This window comes from Phaseolus vulgaris, chromosome 5 (genome assembly GCF_051622355.1).
Source record: "Phaseolus vulgaris cultivar YP4 chromosome 5, ASM5162235v1, whole genome shotgun sequence".
In the NCBI taxonomy this organism is placed as follows: domain Eukaryota; kingdom Viridiplantae; phylum Streptophyta; class Magnoliopsida; order Fabales; family Fabaceae; genus Phaseolus; species Phaseolus vulgaris.
The window spans coordinates 21,972,619-21,990,943 of record NC_143502.1 but is presented as its reverse complement, the minus strand read 5'-3'; the positions used below and the strand labels follow the sequence as shown (position 1 = coordinate 21,990,943).

General features: G+C 34.8%; 3 protein-coding genes across 3 annotated transcripts; 1 reads left to right on the top strand and 2 right to left on the bottom strand.

Annotated features, from left to right (window-relative positions):
* Window positions 1-5,043: 5,043 nt before the first annotated feature.
* LOC137834135 (uncharacterized) lies at window positions 5,044-16,529 on the top strand. The gene is made up of 4 exons (XM_090302896.1): window positions 5,044-6,477; window positions 6,550-8,082; window positions 15,648-16,434; window positions 16,508-16,529. Exons 1-4 carry the CDS (start codon window positions 5,157-5,159, stop codon window positions 16,527-16,529), a joined length of 3,663 nt encoding a protein of 1,220 aa, XP_090159022.1. The 5' UTR covers window positions 5,044-5,156.
* LOC150027529 (uncharacterized) lies at window positions 9,272-9,899 on the bottom strand. The gene is made up of 3 exons (XM_090302294.1): window positions 9,840-9,899; window positions 9,520-9,755; window positions 9,272-9,443 (listed from the first exon to the last, which is right to left on the bottom strand). Exons 1-3 carry the CDS (start codon window positions 9,852-9,854, stop codon window positions 9,272-9,274), a joined length of 423 nt encoding a protein of 140 aa, XP_090158420.1. The 5' UTR covers window positions 9,855-9,899.
* On the bottom strand, window positions 9,876-11,959 carry LOC137835311 (uncharacterized). Its single transcript, XM_068643763.2, has 4 exons — window positions 11,208-11,959; window positions 10,918-11,124; window positions 10,578-10,835; window positions 9,876-10,493 (listed from the first exon to the last, which is right to left on the bottom strand). The coding sequence occupies exons 1-4, from the start codon at window positions 11,472-11,474 to the stop codon at window positions 9,876-9,878; spliced, it is 1,350 nt and encodes a 449-aa protein (XP_068499864.1). The 5' UTR covers window positions 11,475-11,959.
* Window positions 16,530-18,325: the final 1,796 nt, after the last annotated feature.

Sequence of the window (18,325 nt, the reverse complement as noted above, 5' to 3'; positions counted from 1 at the left end):
ATCAATACATCACCTAAACATCTCAATATGATATTTTCTTTCTTAAAAATACTATGTATCAATCACACTTTCACAAGATTCATATTCCATCTTTCACATCAACATACCATTTAATCACAAAAATTTAGATTTTTAAAATGGTTAGAGAATATAAAAATTATTCACACAAACACATGAAATCAATGTTTCATATAAATGTATAGTTAAAGTTTTACATATAATTTAAATAAATAAAATAAACAACCATCAAACAAACCTTTAAATAAATAAGAGGTAGCTTTGTGTAAATGACTAGTGTTGGGAATTTGGCTCGAGCTCAAGGAGTTGAAGCTTGAGCTTTGGGAGATGCGCTTGAGCCCAAAGAGTTGACACTCGTCGAATTTGAGGTAGAGAGGAACCTAATAACTACACCTTATTTCACTTGAGCGTAGGGGTGGCGTTGAACAAATTTGAGGCAGGAAGCACCTCAAAAACTGTATCTCGTTCTGCTTGTGCGCAAGAGGCCGAAGCTGAGTGAATTTTAGGTAGAGAGCACCCTAAAAATTGCACTTCATTTCGCTTAAGCAAAAGGGGTTGTCGTTGAGCGGATATGAGGCAAAGAGCACTCCAAAAACTACACCTCATTTCGCTTAAGGACACGGAGTTGGTGAATGAATTTGAGGAAGATGACACCTCAAAACTGCAAGTTAGCCTAAATATATAATGTTTTTTATTTATATATACAAGTATATATCTCATTTAAATCACAAATTGACAAGTAAATCCAAGAGTTAAACTTTAAAATACATTTCAAAATCAATCTAAACAATAAACTACTTACAAATTGTTTAAACTTCAAACCAGTTGCACTAAATAACATTTATTTTACTTAACAAAATAAACTTTGGAAGATAAATTTGGAACTTGTGACTATGTCACATTCACACATCTCACAACTATATCTAAACAATCATCCACTTATCAAATTGTTTAAAATTTAAACATTTAAAGCAAATAAAATCTATTTTACTTAATTTGGGAACTTGTGACCATGTCACCTTCACATTCATATCCTCTAACTCGGGGTTTTAAACCAATTTCCCTTACTTGATTAGAATAATGAGCATTCACAAATAGCTTCAACTCCAAAAGAGAGCAAGGACAACCTAACCCGCACCGCATAGTCCTTATCAATTATCTGAACATATCATTAGCAACCTAAACTAACAAATACTAATCCTGAAGCCATGGAGACTACATGCAAAACATATCTACCTAAGTGAACAGAAAACTCAAAACTTACTCAAAGTGAAAAGGAGCATAAGGAAACTTACTCTTAATAGAAATTAGATTGAAAAGTTTTTCTTTATTCAGTGTCAGAAGTCTAAATGTGACCTTCGATCGTCAATCTAATGAATAATGAAGTTGGAAACCTCGAGAGAAGGTATAGGAAAAAAATAAAAGTTTTTCTTGAGAAATAACAATTATCTTGAAATAAAACCTGAATAACTAATTTTTCTATTTATATAAACTTTTCATTTCAATAATAAAATATTCAGGTGTCATTTTAATTATATAACTTCTACTTTTAAATTTATTTTTTAGGTTCTTCTAGTGGGTAAGCAAAACACATTTGCATGATTTATGCCTTCATGGACATGAGCAACTATCTTTTCACTTTTGGGTTTTCACCTTACCATTTTTCATCTTTTGTTGGAGGCTTCACCTTCTCGCCCTCTATGATGTGCAAATCCATTAATTGTGACCATGTCATAGTTGGATTCATTTAAGATAATGACTATGTTAAAGACCTATTGAAATTGAACTATAACTAGAAGTGATTTGTGTGATATCTCTCCAGCTAAGATCTTCAAGAATTTAGAGAAAGAAAAAAGAAATCTTAAACTCGGAGCTCTGATACTAAATAAAAAATTATTTTCATTCATATATTTTTTTATAAAAAACATTATTTTTATAGTACTCCTACAAATCAAGTGTTAAATAAGAGAATTTATACATAAAAGTTAAATTAAAATATTCTGAATATTTTATATACAAAATTAAGTACAAATCTAAAATTTAACCAATAATATATTTGCATCCCAATAAATTGTGTTGCTTATAATTATCATTAGTATTATCACTTGTTCTATGTTATTATTTATTCTATGTTATTATTGTAATGTATATTTTTATCTCGATAAAAATGTGTCTTTAAGTTTCATAGAATAGGATAAGTTCTTTCTACAAACCATATTCACACATAAATTTAAATTTTAATAATAATTATATAAAATGTAACTTTTAACTATTTAAATACATTTTTTTATCATAATATTAATTTTATAAAATTATATACTTTATTTTTAATTATAAGAAAAATAATTATATAAATAAAAAGAAATTTATTACTTAAAATTAATTAATTAAACTACATATTTAAGAGTGTTTCAATCCTTTTACAAATTATATAAATTTATTAATAATATTTGAGAGAATCCTTTTACAAATTATATAAATTTATTAATATTATTATGTCAACCTAATCAGATTTCATAGTTCACAGTGATACTTTTAAATATATATAGTATTTAGAAAAGGAATGATATACATCATATTCGTAACATATCATCTTGCGACACGTAAGTTTAAATTATATTATTTATTATTAAATTAAATACTTTTAAAAAAATTAAGATATTAATTATAATTTAAAAAATTATATAATTTAAAAAAAAAAATAGTCCTTTAAGTTCTCAATTCTCAAATATCTTTTATCTTATTTTTAATTTATATTTTTTTAAGTATTTAGCTCAAATAATTTAACTTTATTGTTATTATTCACAAATATTTCCTTAAGTGGTATAATGGTCAATTAATATATTAATTATTAATTCTTATAAAATTTGAAAATGTGAAAATATGTAAAAAAAATATATATAATTAGCCATACAATATAAATAAAATATATTTTAAAATTTTTATTATTAGCAATTAAGTGTTCAGTCGCGATTCGCGAATCATTTAATTTATATTTTTGAAAAAAAAAGCATTTGGAGGGAGAACGATTTATCACAGAATTCTATTTATTTATTAAAAAAATATTTAGAGAAAAAAAGTTAATCTGCAAGTAATTCCATTGTTAGATAACATAAATTCTTATGATATTTTTAAATGGAGTATTGGTATCGGATACATATTTTGAATATTGATATTAGTAGAAAATATATACAATTTAAAAATATTTATTGAATTTTTAACAATTATAACACTATTTTAAAAATAAAACTTACATTAATTTTTTAAAAAAATTTAATTTAATTATATAAATTTATATTATAATTATAAAAATAAAAAACAAATACTTAAAAAAAACGTCTTTCTACTAAATAAACTAAAAATACTTATATATTATAAATTTGATTATTAATTTATATTATTTATAATTGTATAATATGTGAATTCGTGTCTCATATATTATATTTTAAAAAATTTATATATTTTTGTAATTTTGTTCGTATTTTATAGTGTTCAGTGTTTCGTGTCTATGTACATAAATAAATTACAGTAAAAAAATAACATAAATTTGTCTTCGTAACAAAATACTCAAAATTGTCAGAAATAAACATGCCGTCGCGAGAGAATCTGTTCTCTCACTAATTTTAGTGTTTTAGTTCTGCATCGTTGTTAACAACTGGAACGAAAATTATTTAAAAATATTCATTGAATAATATTTAAAAATACTTAGAGGAATAAAAAATTATTAGAGAGGAAAAATTGACTTTTGTAAAGATTAAGCATTTACACAGATTTGATTGATTGTGGCATTTAATAAAGATAATTATAAATTAATAAATTGCGACTAAGTCCACTAAAATTGCACTTTAAAGTGAGATTTTGCGTTCAGGAGGTGATTCCTTTTATGAGTATTAGAATAATAAGTTGAAATGGTGTCTGAGAATTGTTATAAAACCTTCTTACATGGGTTTAACGGTTAGGGATAAAAAATAATAATAATTAATAACAGCATGTTTATGAACTACAATGTTATAAATTGTTAATATTAATTTAATCAATCAACTAAATAGTTAATGATAATAAAAGTTGTCTCATAAACTGTCTACCTTTTTACATTGAAAGCAATTTTAGTGACTATAACTAATGTAATATTTATTTATTTAATTCGAAAAATGGTTAAAGAGCAGTGTATTTAAAAGTTGAATTTTGGTTGGGAAATTTAGAATGAAAAGTGAGAAAAGTGAGAGTCGGTGAGTGATGTTGCTTGGTAGTGTTGTGGGTGCCAACCAGCCTCGATTGACGCGCAATCGCCTTTTCTCCATTGCCGCGTTCCTCTCCATTTTTTGGACCCACTTGCTTCCCTTTCTTCAACTCTCTCTCTCTCTTCCCCACCATTTTTTACTTTTACTTTATTTCCCAACAAAATTTCAATTAGAGAGTAATCACAAATGCCACACACCACTTTCATCAACCTCCTTCTACAATTCATCTATCACTTCAAATACCTGTGTACTCCATATATCAATACACAATTTTCAAGTTGTACTGATAGGGTAAAACCGAGAGATTCATGCCGAGAACTACATAGTATAACAATTAAGATGATTAAGTTAAAACCGAGAGGTTTTGACCGAAAGCAATGAAGACAAAAGAATAAAACAAAAATATAAAAGTTGTAAAAGCCCAATTAGATAAAAACTTGCAAGAGGGGTGCACAAATAATAAAAAAGGTGCAGAAAGAAGGCCCAAGAGTAAAGGGAAAGCCCATTAAAGAAACTCTATAAATAGGAGTTCAGAGATAGAAAGAGGTAAGAGTGATTTTATCTGATGAATATTAAACCTTTTCTGACTTTGGCATCAGAGCGACTTGCAGGTACCCCCCACCTGTCGTGAGGAGAAGCCGAGAGCACCAGCCTAGAAGAGAAGCCGAGAGTACCTGCCTAGAAGAGAAGCCGATAACACCAGCTTAGAGGAGAAGACGAGAGTGTCAGCCGAGAGCATTAACCGAGAGTACCAGCCAAGAGAAGAAGTCAAGAGTTCCCACCAAGGAAAGAAATTAAGTCTTGTTAACCTTTTTCGAGTATTCTTGGTCCTTGTTGTAAGAACATTTTGGCGCCCACCGTGGGGCCGAGGGTTAATTGAGAAGGGTTAAAGACAAGATGAGTCAAGGAGGAGAACAAGGTGGAGACCGGGAAGATAGTGCTAACATGCCAATGGCAATGTTGGTCCAATTACAAAAAGAATTCGAGACATTAAAGAAGAATAATGAAGAAGAATTGAGTATGTTGAGAGCCGAAAATGCATGCATGAGGAGAAAGTTACAAGAGGAAACGGTTTTGAATTCATCTTTCGAAACTGTTCAGCCTAGGATACAAGTGAATGAGAGGTTGTATCACAACGAAAGTTCCCAAACCAGAAGAAGATGGCTTGAAAACTCTGGGGTTTGTGCAGGGACATCCTCTAGAAAACATCCGTTTTATGATGTTATAATCGATACTCCGTTGCCTGACAATTGGAAGAACTTGACCATTGACAAATACGACGGGAGTACGGATCCTGATGAGCATATTGCAATATATACTACTCAAATCAGCTTGTATACATGGAATGATGCTGTTATGTGCAGAGTATTTCCTACAACTCTGAAAGGGGCAGCATTGAGTTGGTTTACGCGCCTCCCACCTTTGAGTATAGATTGCTTTGATACGTTGATAGAAAAGTTCGGCGCTCAATTTGCAACTAGTCGTCCTCATCATTTAACGTCAATCGCCTTAGTGAACATAAGACAAGAAAAAGGAGAATCCTTAAGAGTGTTCATGGAACGTTTTGGAAAGGTTGCTTTGGGAATCCGAAATCTTAGCCCAGAAGTCACTATGCATCATATGATCACGACATTAAAACCGGGACCGTTTTCCGATAGTCTCTGCAAGAAACCTGCAATCAATTTGGATGAACTAAGACAACGAGCGTCAAAATTTATGCAAATGGAAGAATTAAGGGAGTTTCGAAACCAAGTAAGGGTTGATGGCGGTGAAAAGAAGATGATAGAAAGAGAACACCCACCTGCTGCAAGAAGAGCCCGAGAAGAATTCAGAAGCCGAAAATTCCAACAATACACACCTTTGAATGCAAACAGAGCTAGAGTTTTACAAGAAGCTATGGCAACAGAAATAATACCACCACTACGAAAAGCACGAACACCAGAAAGAGCAGATCATACCAAGCATTGCGAGTATCATAAAAATCATGGCCATCATACAGAAGAATGCATCGGGTTGAAGGATAGAATAGAAGAATTAATTCAAGCTGGACAGTTGAAACGCTTCGTCCAAGGAGGAAATCTGAGAATAAGGTTAAGTCCTGAGAGAGGATCGAGAGGGGGAGAAATGGGCCAGAGAAGAGTTGAAAGATTTGAAAGAAGAGATGAAAAAAGAGTTGAAAAAAGAAGTGATAGAAGAGATGGAAGGCTAGAAAGAAGAAGTGATAGGGATCATCAAAACACTCAGTCAGTAAGGCGGAGTAGGGAACGAAGTCTGGGTAGGCCGGTCAGAGGATTTATAAATACAATTTCAGGAGGTTTTTCAGGAAAGGAATCCTCATCAGCAAGAAAACAACATTGGAGAAGCATCAGAACAATTAATCATATTTTCAAAAGAAGAACCTTGCCACCAATGCTTTTCACAGATGAAGATGTTCAAGAGATTGATCCCGATCACGATGACCCTATGGTGATAACGGTAGAAATAGCCGAATATGCTGTTATGAAAACCTTAGTTGATCAGGGGAGCTTAGTTGATATCTTGTTTTGGGATACTTTCAAAAGATTACATTTAAGAGAAGAAGATATAGTACCTTTCCGAGAGCAGATCATTGGCTTTTCGGGAGAGAGAGTTAACACTAAGGGGTACATTGATTTGATGACCACGTTTGGAAGAGGCAATAAAACTAAAAAAATCAAAATCAGATATTTGGTGGTGGATGCTACTACATCATATAATGTGTTATTAGGACGATCCTCTTTGAATAAACTGGGAGCAATAGTTTCAACACCGCATTTGGCTATGAAGTTCCCAACAGAAAAAGGTGAGATAACAACGGTTTATGTCAATCAAAAGGATGCTCGGGAATGTTATGCAGCAGGCTTAAAGATGAATTTAAGAGCAAACCATGATACTGAAAGAATGGTGGCAATGGCCGACTTGGACCCAAGAATAAATGACGAAAGAATAGAGCCAAAAGAAGAGACCACAGCTGTGGTATTGGGTCAAGACGAGAAGCAATGCACTTATGTAAGTGGAAGTTTGCCCAAAGAGTTGTTAAGTAAATTCATCACAGTGTTACGTAACAACAAGGATTTGTTTGCTTGGAAACCATCTGATATACCTGGGATTGATCCGAAAGTAGTTTGTCATAAATTGTCTGTATGTCAAGAAGCAAGACCGGTCTCTCAAAAAAGAAGAAAGTTAGGAGAAGAAAGACGAAAAGCGGCAATAGAAGAAACCGAGAAGTTAATGCAAGCTGGTTTCATAAAAGAGGCTCAATACACAACATGGTTATCCAATGTAGTGCTTGTCAAAAAACCAAATGGAAAGTGGAGAATGTGCACAGACTATACAGACTTAAACAAAGCTTGCCCGAAAGATACATACCCACTACCCAACATAGACCGGTTAGTGGATGGGGCGTCTGGACAAGAGATGATGAGCTTTCTTGATGCCTATTCAGGGTATAATCAAATACAAATGTATGAGCCAGATGTTCCAAAAACGGCTTTCACCACAGACACTGCGAATTATTGTTATAAAGTCATGCCTTTTGGTTTGAAGAATGCTGGAGCAACATATCAAAGGTTGATGGACAAGGTGTTTAAGGATCAGATTGGAAAAAATATGGAGGTGTATGTTGATGATATGGTTGTGAAATCAGGGGAGATAGAGAAACACTTGGAAGACCTTGAGGAGGTGTTTGCACAGATAAGAAAATACGAAATTCGGCTTAATCCAGAAAAATGTGTTTTTGGGGTAAGAGGTGGAAAATTTCTAGGTTTCATGTTGACAAACAGAGGCATTGAAGCAAACCCCACTAGTGCAGATAAGTTAAACAAATGCGGCTATTTTAAATTTACAAATGCGGTCATAGAACCGCATTTGATCAACACGCATTTGTAAATCTGGAATTTACAAATGCGGTCCTATGACCGCATTCATAAATCACATTTACAAATGCGGTCATTTTAGGTAACCGCATTTGTATATTATTCTGAATTAGGGAGTGGGTTTGGGGTTTAGGATTTATGAATGCGGTCTTGGTAAAAACCGCATTCATAAATCACTATTTACAAATGCGGTCATTTACTAAGACCGCATTTGTAAATGCGAATTCACTATTTACAAATGCGGTCTTGGTAAATGACCGCATTTGTAAATAGTGTTTTTTTTTTTTTGGTACATCCTGTTTTGTGCAGAAACCATATATTTAAATAACCTGCATAATGATTAAACCCAGCCAGACAAATACAAAAATGTAGTAACCAATTGAAATCATCAAAATGTACATTTACAAGTGATCAAATTACATATAATAAAACCACTAATGTTGTTTACGTATGCTAGAGTTATAAAAATTAATGAAGTATGTGGACCAAGAATCTCTAACATATGAAATGCCTTCCTCACTCATTGGTGTTTCTTCTGTGAATAACTGCATTGCAAAGTTGACATAAATTAGTTTCTAGATATATATATGTTCAAGAATTATAAAAATGATTTAACATATACCTCCTTCCAACCAGTTTTAACACCTAGTCTTATAATGGTAATCATCCATTGCATAATGTAATAGCCACACTCATAGCTTCCTGGTTGTTTATTACACTATATAATTCAATAAAAAGTAATATGTTAGTATATTGATAAACAATGATAATAGAGAAAGAAAAAAATTACAAACCTTTACTCTTATGTAGTTCAAATTATTTGAACTGGATCGACCTTTTAGGATGTTATATCCACGCCATGAACTGGTTAATACAAAAAACCTCGTTAGTAGATGGTTAATTAGTAACATATACAAAGTTAAGTTTATACTATACTTACGTATCAATGATATCCTTAAATTTTGTGGGCATCTTCTTGTGTAGGGAACAGAACCACACAGCAGTCTTATCAACCATTGATAAGACAAGTAACTGCCAATGATGCCTATATGATCATTGAAAAGAGTTAGTAAATATTTAAAACATGAAATAATAATAATTGATGACATATAATTAAACTTACTCATTAATGTAAGGGCATAAATAAATTTGTTTTCCCTCTTTTTCCAGGATGTTAGTGATGTATGCTTGAGTCTCAGTTGAGTTTGGTCCAACGGGATTAGTATATGCAGGATCTACGAATCCATACATATTTTCCTTCCCCTCAGTGATACAGACTCTATGCAAAAACCTACAAGTTTTTAGTTAAAGCATAATCAATAATAATTTAACATAAAGTAAATTGAATAATAGGTAAAGATACTTACATCATAAAAAATTGAATTATACTTATATTGAGCTCCTGGTTCCCAGATATAAATTCTGATAAATCTGTGTTGTAAATCATCAGTGGCAGTTCAGTGTTGATTTGAAAAAATGTATTATCCCACGGAACTGGAAAAGGATCATTGCCAATCTGACTAGCAATGAGACGTAGGGAAGCCATAGGATCGTCAACTGGAACCTCACGCTTCTTTTTCGGAGTTGGTGGCTGAAAAGGTTCCTACAAGATAAACAACATTTGTATTAAATTATATGTAATATATAAATATAAATAAAAAATAATATAATGAAACGAAATTATTACATGAGGTTCGGGCATAGATCGAATGAGCTCTCTGGGTCAGGCAACGAATGTCTGAAATGCATCGGCCACAGTGGTTACCTCATCTGAAGGTAGTGGAACACGAGCATCAGGAAATCGTACTTTTTCAACAGTTACCTTCGCCACATCAGGGGAGAGAGGAACGTTATGTAAGGTGGTGGCGTTTTTATAGACTTTTCCAAGTGCCACCACCCGAGGAAGTTTGCCGCCCACTACCAGTAGCTCACAATCCTCTGTCTGCCCATTGATATCATCCCCTGATGTTGGAGGAGCCGCACAACTCCCCTTTGTGCTCTTGGGAGTGGGACTAACAAGGGGTTCAATCGGCTCAGCACAAACTTGTTGCGATAGAAACTCTTGTCGCATTCGATCATTCTCCTTTTTCATCTCCAGCCACATCAAATCAGTCTCCTTTCTCATCTCCTCCATTATTTCTTCACGTAACTTAGTCTTCATTTGAGTTTCCTTCTTGGAGGAGGAGGATGGCTGTCGTTCTGAAACTCCAAAATAAAGTTTAATTCCGACCCCTTGTCCAGCGGCACGAACACGACCAGAGTGTTCAGGTCGTCCAATTGCTTCAACCAGGATATCGTGACGACCTTCAGCAACAAATGTACCGTCGGATTCCAAGGAATCCTGCAAGAGTACACAAAAATCATATTTTCAATCATTAATATAATTAATGCTTTAAAAAAATTGAAAATAACAAAAATAACTTACAATTTTTTCGATTATAACCCCGGATTGCTCGGAACTTGGTGCACCGGACTTTTTAATTCGGGCCCTCTTCCATTTTTCATGGCGAAAAGGTGGTGGAGGAGAAGTGACCCCTGTTTCCACATTCTCAGAATACGTCCCCTGTTGAGATTTCTCCTTTTCCACCATCAGTGTTTGCTCAAGTTTTCTATACCCCGAACGAGACATAACGTGCGGGGTAAGATTCTTCAAAGCTATCTCTTGAGCTTTCTTCCGACGATCCTGTCATAATTGAAATAAACAAACTGAAGTAAATAAGATAAACTTATTAATGTTATATAAACAAAAAAGTTACTTCACTTACCATCCAAGCCTCATTTTCACGGCTTTCTCTAAAAAGACGCCATGTCTCTTCATCAATATGTTGGTACTTTAAACATGGATTTTCGTCTTTAAGGTCGCCAAAAATGTATCTCGATGTCAGTCTTGACTTAAAGGTACGAAATTTAAGTGCGATATTGGATAATATCTTTGATCGAAGCGGTTCCACATCAGGAATGTCAAAGTTTGCCTGCAAAATAACATCATGAAATTAAAATTAATTAATCAATATTAAAAAGCATTATATGATAACAATAATAATGTAAAGCTTACCAGAACATCCTCCCATAGCATGTTCCGATCAACCTCTGAAACCTCATCCCATGAATTAATCAAAATGGAGAGCCTCTCACGAGAAACAACTCCAAGATAGCTCATAAACTCATCTGCCTTAGGACCAAAAGCCACTCCAGTGTTGACGTCAATGTCAACATGTGTCTTCTCACCAGCAGCACGTCTCAATGCAAGACGCTTCAATCTAGTAGGTCCTCTACTACCTCGCCCAGATCGAGGTCTGACTGGAGTCTGGTCGTCATCCATGTCTCTGTTAAAAAAATTAGGTAACAAACATTAGTTAATGTGCATCGAATTAAAATCATATAAAAATAATACATAAAATTATAAATGTTTATTTACATGTTGCATGTGGGTTGAATGTTTATATGTAAATTCCTTCACTGTGGTCTTTACGGGTTGCATGTACATCATCAAGTACATCGTCATCTTTATTAGTTATCATTGGTGTGAATGAACGAGTTTCGCCATATTCAATATCATCTATGGCTTCCCCTTGTTTTTTCCCGTGTAAAACGACATACCAATGTTCTGACGTAGGATCTTTCACATAGAAAACCTGAGATGCTTGTTGAACCATTATAAATGGCTCATCTCGATACCCTATCTTTCGAAAGTCCACTAGTGTGAATCCTGATTCATCAATTTTAACCCCACTTTTATTATCAACCCATTTACACTTGAAAACTGGAACGGAAAACTTAGTGTAGTCAATCTCCCATATCTCTTCTATAAACCCATAGTATGTCATTGATCCAAGTACTGGATTTGTATCTTTCGAAGTCGAAAACTGCATTGACTCGGCTTCAAGAGTAACACCAGAATTTTGAACTGTACTCTTTTCATCCAGGGACTTCGTGTAAAATATACAATTATTCACTTCGTACGCTGTACATGAAATGACATCAAACTTCAATCCAGCAGCCAACCAAGTCAAGGTCTCTGATGCCGTTGAATCCTTGAACACTTCATCTTTAAACCAAGGCATGAAAGTTCTATTATGTTCCATCAAGACCCATTTCTCTGCTTGTCTTGGGTTATTTGCCTTCACAATGGCTTTATGAGCTTCTATGTAAGGTACAACTTCATATGTGTTATTCAATATGTACAAATGTGCTTGCAAGACTTCTGATCGAGATTTGCTTACAATATTCACACCACGTAAACATTTACTTGTAGAACGCCTGTGGTGCCATGAATTAGCTGGAACACCTATTGGATTTGCTTTTGTCATGTACTCTGAACAAAATTCAATACTTTCTTCAGCTATGTACCTTTCAATCATTGAAGCCTCTGGACGATAATGATTTTTCACATAACCTTTCAAAATTTTCATATACCGCTCAACAGGATACATCCATCTTAAGTACACTGGTCCACACAATCTAACCTCTCTTACCAGATGCACCACTAGATGAACCATGATGTCAAAAAAAGATGGAGGAAAAAACATTTCCAATTCACACAAGATAACAACAATTTCATTTTGAAGTTCATCTAGTTTTGAGGGATCAATGACTTTACAACAGATGGAAGAGAAGAATGAGCACAAACGGGTTATGGTGTGTCTAACATTTTTTGGTAAGATCCCACGGATAGCTACCGGCAACAATTGTTGTATCAAGATGTGACAATCATGAGACTTCAACCCAATTAACTTCAAATCTTGCATTGACACTAGACTCTTCACATTTGAGGAATGTCCTTGTGGCACTTTCACACCCTTTAGACATTGACAAAAACTAATTTTTTCATCTTTTGACATTGTGTAACAGGCTGGGGGCAAATATGTACGCTTACCCATTTGTATGGGTGCCAACTCGCCGCGTATGTTCATCTCAATCAAATCTAAACGAGCATTTAGACCATCCTTCGTCTTCCCGTTAATGTTAAGAAGTGTACCAATTAAGCTATCACACACATTCTTCTCAACATGCATTACATCTATACAATGTCTGACTTCTAACCTCGACCAGTACGGAAGATCAAAGAAGATTGATTTCTTCTTCCAAATATTTGTCACAGATGACTTTTTTTTGGACTTGCCGAAGGTGTGGTCTATGTTATTTACCTTTTCGTAAACCTCAACACCGGTTAATGGAGTTGGTGGACCACTACCCTCTTGGTGTCCATTAAAGGCTTTTTTCAACCTCCGGTAAGGATGATGACTTCTAAGAAACCTCCGATGCCGAAGATATACTGTTTTCCTTCCATGTTTCAATTGTTGAGAAGCAGTGTCTTCTTCGCATATTGGACACGCTTTCCTCTCATCTGCATGCCATCTAAGATTCTTAGCATCGTCTGGGTTTGCAAACAAACGCTTCATCCTTGGAATGATGGGAAGATACCACATAACCTTCATTGGGGGTCCATGCTTTTCCATGTCATCAATAGAATCATCATCTTTTTGTTTCAACTTATAACGTGATAACCCACACCTCGGACAACTTTTCAACAATTCAAAATCTTTCCGGTATAATATACAATCATTAGGACATGCATGTATCTTTTTGTACTCCATACCCATTGGACAAAGAATCTTTTTTGCCTCGTAATTACGATTAGGTAGACTATTTCCCTCTGGAAGCATATCCTTCAACAGCTGGAGCAATTCCGTGAAGCTTTTATCAGTCCATCCGTTTCTTGCCTTCAAATTCATCAATCTTAACACCGCCGACAACCGTGTGAAGTTAGTTGATCCAGGATACAAAGGAGTCTCTGCATCTTTTGACATACTTTCATATCCATGCGCTTTTGCAAAACACTCAGCTCCCACATCACGAATCATGTCCTCCAATCGATCATCATCTCCATCATCGTGTACTGCTTCATCCATTGTAGAACCCACATATTCTTCAGTTACGGAAACACGTGGTAAATTTAATAATTCACCATGCCATGTCCAAGTTGTATAAGATCGAAGAAACCCATCACATAGCAGGTGTTCCCTCATGATATTCACATCCAGTATCCTTCCATTCAAACAGTTAACGCACGGACACCTGATCTTTGCTCCATCATGACCACTAATAATCGCGTTACGCTGCGCAAATTGTATAAATTCCTCTACTCCCCTTTCGTACTCATCACTTATACGAACAGCATTAATCCAACTTCGATCCATTATATATTCTGGAATATAGTTAGGATTTTCTAATAATTAGTATTCTCTTCAATCTCACACATTTGCCGAGGGTCGAACACCCCCGGACTCAATCCAAACACGATATTTCTATTCTAAAAGTAACAATAACTAACATAACATAAAACTTTTATTAAAATGTAATTAACAACTAACTAAATATTTCACTTCTAAAATTAAAATTCTAGAACAAAGTTTAATACACTATAGAATTATAATTCCATAAAGATTAATATCATATTCATTTTTATTTAAGTAAAAGTAGTTTAAAGTGACAATTATAAAAAATAAATGATGCCAGGGAAAAAAAGAAAGATATGCAAAGAGAAAGTGCAAAAAATAAAAATAATTACAAAAATAGAATTTATATATAATATAAATTTAAGAAAATAGAAATTATATAATACAAAAATTCAAAATACACACAAATATATAAATTATTAGTTATTAGTTATATACATTCCAAGTTATATTAGTTATGAATTAAATATATATTATAATACAGAAAAATAAAAATTCAAAATATTAAATATGAATTCAAAATTTTAAATATAAATTCAAAATATTAAATAAATACAACACCAACCTTTAGGTTGATGGTGATCGGAGACGAAGACGAAGGCGTAGGCGAAGGCGGTGGCGGAAGCAGTGGCGGTGACGGAAGCAGTGGCGGTGGCGGAGCAGAAAAAACCAGAGAACCAATAGAACAGTAACCACCTATATGCAGAAAACGAGTAAGGAAATGAAATGACAATGCCAAGGAAGTGAATAATGACAATGACAAAAACGAAAACGAAAACAAACGTTGAAGCAGAGAGAGCTGAAACTTACAATGCAAAGCGGAGAGAGCTGAGAACGTTGAAACGAAGAGCGGAGAAGACGAAAGTGAAAGTGAAAACCAGTGGCGCGCTTCTATTTTTAGGGTAAAATTGATTTACAAATGCGGTTCTAGGGTAAGACCGCATTTGTAAATCAATTAAAATGAATTACAACTGCGGTCATAGTAAAGACCGCATTTGTAATTCATTCTGAATTGAATTACAACTGCGGTCATAGTAAAGACCGCATTTGTAATTCATTCTGAATTGAATTACAAATGCGGTCTTTAGTATGACCGCAGTTGTAATTCATTTTAATTGATTTACAAATGCGGTCTTACCCTAGAACCGCATTTGTAAATCAATTTAATTACAAAAATGCCACCGCGTTTTTTACAAATGCGTTTAAACGCAAAGCCGCACTAAATAAACAGTCGTTGTTTTCAAATTTTGTACTAGTGCCTGACAAGTGCGAAGCAATAATGAAGATGGGAAGCCCAAAGAATTTGAAGGAGGTACAAAGACTAGTGGGAAAACTCAACTCATTATCAAGATTTCTACCAATTCTTGCCGAAAAAACCAAACCAATAGTAAACTTGCTAAAAAAATCTGAAACCTTTGAGTGGGATGAGCGGTGTGAGCAAGCCTTTTCTCAAATCAAAACTATAGTGGCCGAACCACCAATCTTGGTTAAACCAGTGTCAACCCAACCCATCATAGTCTACCTAGCCACCTCAGCTGAAGCCATAGGAGCAGCCTTGATACAAGAAACCCCAGAGCAAAAACCAATATATTTTGTGAGTAGATCCTTACAGAGTGCCGAAACTAGATATCCCAAAATTGAAAAAGTAGCCTTAACCCTGGTGTATGCTGCGAGACGTCTTCGGCCATATTTTCAGAATCATCAGATAATTGTGAGAACAGATTATCCAATATCCAAAATTTTGAGAAAACCAGAACTTGCAGGTAGGATGGTGACGTGGTCGATGGAGCTATCAGAATATGGAATCAAGTACGAGCCAAGAGGACCTATCAAAGCCCAATCCCTTGCGGATTTCATTATTCAAATGCCGACAGCAACACAGCAGGAGCAATGGACATTGTATGTAGATGGAGCATCAAGCAAAAGAGGCAGCGGAGCAGGAATAGTGCTTGAAGGACCAGATAACTTCCAGGTGGAGATGGCACTAAGATTTGAGTTCAGAACATCCAACAACCAAGCCGAATATGAAGCTCTTGTTGCAGGGTTACTATTAGCCAGAGACATGGGAGTTGAAAATGTCATTTGCAAAAGTGACTCTCAACTTTCGGTGGGACAGGTGCAGGGACAGTATCAGGTAAAAGATCCATTACTGATGAAATATTGTCATAAAGTGTTAAATATTATGCAATGTTTTAATAAGGCCGAAATGAAATATATCCCAAGAGAACTAAACATGAAAGCAGACTCATTATCCAAGCTAGCAAGCCAACAACAACAGCTTGTTGAAGAGCCTTCTCGAAACCCAGCTTATGTTGTTCAAAAATAAAGCTTTCGGCTTCAAAAACATTAGTCCTCAGCTGATGTATCTCCTCATCCATAGCTTTGATGGTGTTTTTGTCGGAATCATTCGCAGAAGATAATGCCGATACCTTTTCGTTCAAGCCTTGATTTTCTTTACACGATCGAACATTCTCTTCGACAGATTTCAAGTTTTCGTTCTCCAAATCAGAAATTTTCTTCCCAAGACCTTCTATTTCAACTTCTCGTTCCTTTTTCTGCTTTTTAATATCTTCTAACTGCACCGATAAAGAGCTCATTTTTTCTTTATACTCAACAAAGTCATTCTTCAATTTGTCAAACTCAGATAACGCCACACAGTTTCCATTCTTCTCCTTCAGCATCTTTCCAATCAAAAGATTTCTGCTTGATAATTCAATAACAGAATCTGCCAAAGAAGCAGCATCCATAGTCTTCAGCATGTTATAAGACGATTCAGCAAAAGATGTCTGAACAAACTTCGCATATTTCGTTGTAGCACTAAATATCATTTCCGAGAGAGGTTCAGAAGAAACATTTTCACTCTGACGACGCCGCCGAGAGGACGAATGCGACCTCTTGCTATTCCTATCACGCTTTTTTGATTTCTTTGAAGGACCGGCAGCCTCAACATTACTTACTGGTTCAACCACTTCCACATTCACAATGGGTTCCACAGCTTCTTCCACCACAGGGTTCACCACATTTTCACGACGGGGAGTTACATCACCCACCTTGTTCAACAATTTCGAAAAATATGAGTGAGCTTTCGGATTAGTGCTCGCCATCAAAGCTGAAAATCAATAAAACATTTAGCAAAGTTAAATATTTTATCCTATAAAGAGCAAAAATGTGGAACAACCACGTACCAATCAGATCTTCTCGAGGATTTGGTGAAGTATACAGTTGTAGCAAGGCGCGAGTGGGAACCTGGTACGAGAGCCGACTAAAAACTTCGATAACATGACGATCGGCCACACCCATTGAATGAAATGAAATAGAGTTAAACTTCACAGGATCTTTTGTCCAGTACAGAGGAAACCTTGGCGAATCTCCATCAAAAAAATACTCTCTTCCTACAGGCTCTATTAGAATCTTAAAAAAACTCCCCTTAAAATCTTTGTATGACGATGTAAAAGGTTTAAGGAAACAAACACTGGATTTACTAATAACGGATAACCATCCTGGCCGCTTCCCAGGCCGAGAACTATAATAATACAAGAAGGAAGCAGGACTAGGAGAAAGCGATAACAATTTACACAAAATGCTAAATGCTTGCATCGCAGCCCAACCATTCGGATGAAGCTGAGTAGGTGCGACATTAAGGAATTTAAGGACACCTATTTGAAAGTTGTTCAAAGGCAACCGAATATGAAGATCTCTAAAAAAGCAAGCATAAAAATAAAAAAACTCATAACTATCACCCTCTCGACCATGACAAACATTGTCGGCATCTCCAACACGCCGAAAAGAAATAATATCATTTTCAATGTCAGAATAATAAATTTGAGAATGGGAAAGGAAACTACGAAGTTCGATAGCAGAACGATATTTGAACAAATACTCTCGGACTTTAGGATTAACCCATTTGTAACCTGGACGAAGATTTCTCTGAGGC

Coding starts and splice junctions, on each gene's coding strand:
- LOC150027529 (XM_090302294.1), bottom strand. Junction 9,444..9,519: donor ATAATTCAATTTTTTATGAT/GTAAGTATCTTT, acceptor AAAAACTTGTAG/GTTTTTGCATAGAGTCTGTA.
- LOC137835311 (XM_068643763.2), bottom strand. CDS start 11,474: ATGGATGACGACCAGACTCCAGTCAGACCTCGATCTGGGCGAGGTAGT. Junction 11,125..11,207: donor TGCTATGGGAGGATGTTCTG/GTAAGCTTTACA, acceptor GTTATTTTGCAG/GCAAACTTTGACATTCCTGA. Junction 10,836..10,917: donor GTGAAAATGAGGCTTGGATG/GTAAGTGAAGTA, acceptor CAATTATGACAG/GATCGTCGGAAGAAAGCTCA.
- LOC137834135 (XM_090302896.1), top strand. CDS start 5,157: ATGAGTCAAGGAGGAGAACAAGGTGGAGACCGGGAAGATAGTGCTAAC. Junction 6,478..6,549: donor TGGAAGGCTAGAAAGAAGAA/GTGATAGGGATC, acceptor GGCCGGTCAGAG/GATTTATAAATACAATTTCA. Junction 16,435..16,507: donor TATGAAGCTCTTGTTGCAGG/GTTACTATTAGC, acceptor TCGGTGGGACAG/GTGCAGGGACAGTATCAGGT.